This window comes from Erpetoichthys calabaricus, chromosome 17, assembly GCF_900747795.2.
Source record: "Erpetoichthys calabaricus chromosome 17, fErpCal1.3, whole genome shotgun sequence".
Taxonomy (NCBI): domain Eukaryota; kingdom Metazoa; phylum Chordata; class Cladistia; order Polypteriformes; family Polypteridae; genus Erpetoichthys; species Erpetoichthys calabaricus.
This window is the reverse complement of record NC_041410.2, coordinates 33,634,131-33,641,002: the sequence shown is the minus strand read 5'-3', so window position 1 is coordinate 33,641,002 and position 6,872 is coordinate 33,634,131. Positions and strand designations below refer to the sequence as shown.

The 6,872-nt window shown below is 37.3% G+C and overlaps 1 protein-coding gene across 1 annotated transcript; it reads right to left on the bottom strand.

Moving 5' to 3' along the window:
* Positions 1–1,897: 1,897 nt before the first annotated feature.
* On the bottom strand, positions 1,898–6,012 carry apoc1 (apolipoprotein C-I). Its single transcript, XM_028823690.2, has 4 exons — positions 5,887–6,012; positions 5,585–5,661; positions 4,231–4,357; positions 1,898–2,076 (listed from the first exon to the last, which is right to left on the bottom strand). The coding sequence occupies exons 2-4, from the start codon at positions 5,637–5,639 to the stop codon at positions 2,016–2,018; spliced, it is 243 nt and encodes an 80-aa protein (XP_028679523.1). The 5' UTR covers positions 5,640–5,661; positions 5,887–6,012; the 3' UTR covers positions 1,898–2,015.
* Positions 6,013–6,872: the final 860 nt, after the last annotated feature.

The following is a 6,872-nucleotide window of genomic DNA, read 5'->3' as shown; positions in this document are numbered from 1 at the left end:
AGAATTTTAAGTGGGAAGGTGGGTGGCATAGGGACCTTAACATGCAATGCTGCAAAGTCCACAGGACCATGTAAACAGGACTTTGACATCCCATTGATTTTTAAAGTTTGGATGCACCTTATCTTTAGTCTGCACTCAACATTTTCTGCTTTGTGGATAATGTAATTGAACTTTAGACAGACAACCCTGAGTTTGTGCAATATTGGTTATTTGATAAGAGCATCACTGTGGATCAGTTAAACTGCCATGTTTGGTTTTTTTAACATAATCAGAATTACCTTTGTTTGATAAACATTCTCTTCTGCAATCAAAGGCCTCACAGACTAATATTCAAACAGCTTTTAGTAAGCCAACTAAATAAGGCAGAGTTCTGGAGACATAATAATATCTGCCATGATGTTAATCTGAGGAGACACTGACTGCTTCCAAACTAACAAACTTACAGTACCACTTTCATCTCTCTTTAAATCAGTGTATAAATGAAAAATTAATATAATATACAGTATGTACTTCTGTGGTGAAACTTGAGTATTACTAGATCAGGTTCCTGAAACTTAGCTGCTGGTTTTTCCAGATATTTTCTTAACTGGTAGCTACGTAATTACTTCAAATGATGGGCACACTTTGATGCCTTGACAATTTAATTTAGCTGCCAGGTAACAAAAAATACTGAGCAGCTCCAGGTCAAATAACATTTGTGTAATGTTCTCAAATACGAAAATAAACAGTATTAGAAATGTCTGTTGTATCAGAGTGAGCACCCTGACAAGCCATCAATAAAGTAACATGTACCATTAACAACAAGAATTGTCTCAAACTATAAAATTGATTGCAGTGAAAACCTGAAGGCATTGTGGCCTTTCAGGAACTGAGTTGAAGATCCCTGAAATCAAGGGATTCATGAGAGAGGCAATGAATTGCCATTTTCAAAAGTGTAGTTTGCTTTTACGTTTGATGCATTGAAACAGCAGGGGGCAGTCTAGAAACATGGCTGAGTTGAAGCCTAATCGTCTATGTGTACATACCCAGCTAGTTCTCGGTACCGAAAAAGTAAGTAGCGGAAGCTCTCAGGAGGAAGACAATGGTTTCATAATGTTTTCAATTCCATTACTTTAATGACAAGTGTCCAGTGAGACACCTTCTGGCCTCTGTCTAGAGAGATGAAGAGTATTTGGCATTAGGTGCTAATACTGCAAATAGCCTTTTCCTAGTAGTAATGAAATCATTCTGCACATACCTAACAAATTATCTGAATCATTTGCTGAGATTCAAATCTATTATACTATACATAGACAATTGCAAGCAAAGCAAAAATTGTTGCTTAATCTGTCCGGGCAAATTTATGTGGTCAGATCTGCTTAATCCAAACTGGGTGAGAGGTAACTGCAGCTTAAAATGTATACTAAACCGGACCAATGGTATTAGTCTTCAAATGTCTGCTTGATTTGTGGTAAAGGTTATGGCTTTCTCTTCCTAAATATTCACTAAGCTGTAAAATGTTCACTTGACTAGATTTGCTTTGCCAACTTTTAAAACACCTACTTCATCTTTCATTCTAAAAAGAGTTGAGAAACACAACCCACATATCTCAGCATTAATGATATCACATTCTTTAATTTGGTTTATTTGCGGTGCTGTAAAGTGTACAGGAATAAGAACCACAAACCACACACTTGTTTGCCAGATTTTCCACATGCAACTCATATACTGTCATTTTGCTCTGTCCTGAACAGAAAATATACGTTGGCAGAGGTCTTATGTATCCGTAAAGTTAAGAACCTTGGGTGGTTACATGCTGCACAGTCGTTCCATATATAATGAACACTGTCTGTTTTCTCAATGTAATCTTTTGTTTAAATCTCCTACAAAAAAACATAACTTTTCAAAAACAATTGCATTACTTGCCATCTATTTTTATATTTATTTGCATTGCAGATTTGTACACTTTTTCATTAATTAAGGGAGAACAAAATCAACAGCATGAGAGCCCAGTCATCTTCAGAAGGTCTGTAGTTCTAGTTGACCAAGTCTGACCATGACTGCTTCATTTTTTCAAACTGCTCAGTGAACCAGTTCCTGAAAAAGAAAGATAAAACTGAGTTAAAATTCAGCATTTCAAAGAAAGTAAGACATGTTGAATAACTTGTAAAGAAATCCATTCTTCTCATTTTGGTGAATGGCTGTTGCTGTTGGCTGCACCTCATCCGATGTTTTAAAAGGTGCTGCAAGATTTAGTCAAAGGTCCCCAAAAAGCATATTTGTCTTTATAATGTAACAACACATTCATACATTCGAGATACCATCATGTGTATACATTTGGATTCGATATCCCCCAAGCTTTAACTCTGCAAACACAGCTTTAAGTTAAGCAAATCAAAAAGATGAATGTCTACAGTTAGTTAATATAAAACTATCGATCAAGGTTAGGACATTTCAGCCTTTTGTGTGCTGTGGTGTAACCTCGGCGGAGCCAGATGGCTTATGATTGACGTTGTTCTCTTCTTTTTTCTACATACTGTAAATTGTATGTCAATGGAGCCTGATGACTGCCTATGTTTTCCCTCTTAGGTTTTCCTCAGGCAGTTTTCTTTTTACTTTTGGTAACAGGGCACTTGTTTTGGATGGGTTAGTATTTTTACTGCTATTATTTTCATTATCATTGCCGCCTTTTGACTTTTTATGAGAAACCTGTTGGTTAGCATTATTTCTATTGCTAATAATTGTTATTTAAATGTCAATAAACAATTGATTATGAAAAGAATATTAGGACAGTTTATAAATAAGAGGAGACCATTTCATTTAGGCCATCATGCTTGTTTCATTAGATAAGAATTTCTGCTTCTCATTCATGCTGGTTTTCTCTTCTTTAAGGGATCAGGGTATTACTTTTGTTCCATGTTCCCATAATCTTTTTTGCCTTTATCTCGAATTCCCTTATTCTTCATTGCTGTCATCAGTTTCTTTGGTATCCATTGCTTTAAAAAATGATGGATCAATGTTGGGTGGTGCAGTGGGTAGTGCTGCTGCCTCGCAGTAAGGGACCCCGGGTTCACTTCCTGGGTCCTCCCTGCGTGGAGTTTGCATGTTCTCCCCTTGTCTGCGTGGGTTTCCTCCGGGTGCTCCGGTTTCTTCCCACGGTCCAAAGACATGCAGGTTAGGTGTATTGGCGATCCTTAATTATCCCTGGTGTGTGTTTTCCAAAGGGAATATAGGCAGGTCAAGCGACTTGCTCATGGCCACACAGTGTCAGTAGTGGGATTTGAACCCATAGCCTTAGCGTTTGAAGTCCAAAGCCTTAACCACTACAGTACACTCCACTGACTACCTCCCACCTAAATTGACTTTAACCAACACCTTAATAATGGAATCAATCCAATCAGCTTCAGGAGGAGGAGGTGTAGGATTAAGCATATCAACCCCACATAGACGTGGGAAGAAGAAGAAGAAGAAGCTTCCATTGAGTAGTGATGCAAATCCTTCCATGTGTCAGAGAAGGATGCCCCTTTTAGTCTGGCACTTCACCGCATGGCTTCTATAAATGCCACAGTATGTCTTTTTGTAACACAGTGGTACACACATTTCTTTAAGTGATTTCTCAGTTGTATATTATATTTAAAGTGTTCACTAAGCAAATGGGGCGGCACGGTGGCGCAGTGGTAGCGCTGCTGCCTCGCAGTTAGGAGACCCGGGTTCGCTTCCCGGGTCCACCCTGCGTGGAGTTTGCATGTTCTCCCCGTGTCTGCGTGGGTTTCCTCCGGGCGCTCCGGTTTCCTCCCACAGTCCAAAGACATGCAGGTTAGGTGGATTGGTGATACTAAATTGGCCCTAGTGTGTGCTTGGTGTGTGGGTGTGTTTGTGTGTGTCCTGCGGTGGGTTGGCACCCTGCCCGGGATTGGTTCCCTGCCTTGTGCCCTGTGTTGGCTGGGATTGGCTCCAGCGGACCCCCGTGACCCTGTGTTCGGATTCAGCGGGTTGGAAAATGGATGGATGGACTAAGCAAATGTAGAGATTATAATTTCCCACTGTAGTTTTACTAAAGAAAATCATTTGAAACATTATATTTACATTTTCTGAACACATTAATTCATTGATGGGTTTATTGACCATCACTTTGGGGCTGTGTCTTTATACCTCCTTTTAAACACTGAAATTTAAACTCTTCAGCTGTCACTTGTGTACTTTAGAAGCACTGATGAGTTTTAGTTACCAATGTCAGCCTCGATAGATTACCTTGTCTTGGAGGTAAATTCACTGTTCTGCACCTTCTCAAAGGCTTCCCGTGCCTTCTGACCTAAATCCTCCATTTGAGTTTGAATTGTCTCAAAGTGCTGAGCGAAGATGGGCTTCTCTTCAGCCTCTAATGAAAACAAAATGTAAAGACTGATATCATTTAAGCCTGTTTGAGAATAAGCTATTTAAAAGGTAGATACAATGAAAGTATTACTGAAGATGATTCCTTCATTGACTCATTAAGGTGCAAGAAATGAACATTTAATTCATGGGCTGTAAAAATAACAAAAGTAATAATTAAGTTGTAGTCACCTTGAAATAAACACTAAGTTTAAGAAATCCCGTTTTCAATAAAGACTTAACATTTCCTTAATACCCTAATTTTAGGATCTACTCAAACCTAATGTACAAGCCACAAATAAAAATTGAATATGACAGAAAATAAGTCAGTCTAGTCTGTGTGCAGGCAAACAACGGCGATTCTGGGGAAAGAAAAATCTTTTTTTTTTTGTCAGTTCCAAGAATATTGATTTATTACTTGCATCATAGCGCTCTAAACAATGGACATCACTACTTCACTCCATCTGTTATTTGCATTGATTAAAAGATATTTTATAAAAGTTGCCTTTTCGGTTATTTGCTAATGTCCTCAGATATGTGTTACTGTCATATTACTCTGTATTATCTGTCCCATATATGATACCTTGGTGAGAGAAAGTCAACTACTTGGAGCAATGCAATGAGTTCAAAATGGCAGAATGTGCAATTTATACTGACACATAAATGAAAAATTAGGCAGACATGATTTTCATTTAGTGGTAACAAATTCACTCAATGCTCAATAAATTTCTCACATTTTTCTCTGATAATTCTGAGTTGCCAAATTGTGTGAACACCAAGGCTGGCTGGTATACCATAAGTGCACATTCATTTTCTGCTGGATAACGGATCTGACTTTGGAAAAACCTTACCAGGACATGCAGGATGGACAACAGGATGAGTAGGCATATGTAATGGCCTCAGATTTCACTCCTGTGATCATCTACTTTTTGTAGCTTCAGTTGCTAAGTAGATCTAACTTAAAAAGCTGCATTGAAAATGGATTTATAATAGAAAGTTCCCAGGTATGATATCAAAAATAAAATCTGATTACTTTAAAGTGATTTATGCATGGCAACAACAAATGTATGTAATTTCTTTCACCCAAATATTTTCACTGTTCATTTCTTTACAATGGAATTTTATTTTCTGCCCTTTTGAAGTGATTATTTTGTAAATTATAAACATAAAACTAGTTGTTCCTTCTTAGCATCAATTCAAAACCCATAAAAATGAATATTTAGGTTTTACTGACCTGCGAGGGTGATCACTGCGACCAAAACAAGTGCTGCAATGAGTAAGATCCTCATTTTTGATGTTTCAGTTATCCTCCTGAGGAAAAAAAAACACATTTTCAATGAGTGGACAACGCCATGAGCACTAGGATTGTAACCGCATTAAATTGTGAACAGATATAATTATCTATTTGTAATGAAATTAAAGTAATTGTCCTCTATCTTAATAATAAATAAATACTAAACACTAACAAAACAAAATTTCTTCATAGTTATTTTCAAGACCAATTATTCAAAATATGAAATTTAAGAAAAGGCTCACCAAGATCAGAACACTTCAGATTTCTTGCTGGACTGAGCGAAGTGCTTCAATTTATAAGGGGCAAGTGGCGTTACTTTGATTTGCTCAATAACCGGACTGCCCTGAGCTGACACCTAAAGTATCAAATTTCATCTCGTATGCTGGACTGCAGAACTCTGTTTATTTGGATTAGTCTTCAAGGCCAATTGATGGTACTATGTTTGCTGTGTGTGTGTTGGTGAGTGCATTTGTGAGGGCAGGGAATTTGGGGGTAGCATGGGACACAAGGCACTGCTGAAATTAACTTTATGTATGAGAAATGAGCCTAAACCTGAAAGGATTTTTCTGTGGGACTAATGTTTGTATGTGTTAGTTTATGTGTACTAAAATATATGAATTACTGTATAAGTTTCAGGTATCTGTGGCCTATAGTATATGACACTTGTTTCAGAACCAAGTTAACAAAGATGCCAGAAACCACAAAATATCATGTGATCAATGAATTTCTAATTTCTAGAGAACAATGCACCATTGGAAATTTGTTCTCACCTGTGTTAATTGAACCAGTCCTCTTTATGTACAACAATCAAAGGATGAATTGCAGAATTGCATTGTAATAGGACATCTCCTAAAGATGACCCAAGTTCTGGCTGACCTTTCACATGAACAACGGAAGAAATGACTGCCATGATAGAAAACATCATAACTGCAATCAAATGGAGACACTGTGTGACACTGCAGACAATAGATGGCTGGTTAAATCCATTCTCCTCGACCAGTTAAATACATTACCTAAAAAACATATTCACTCCTTGGGAGTTTTCAAATTATATTGTTATACAATATTGGATCACAGTGGATTTAATTTTGGCTTTTTTGACACTGATCAACATAAAAAGACTCTTTAATATCAAGGTGAATCAGATTTCTGCAAAGTGGTCTAAATATATTACAGATTTAAAGTATGAAGTAACTGATCATATAATTATTCACCCTCTTTAATTTGG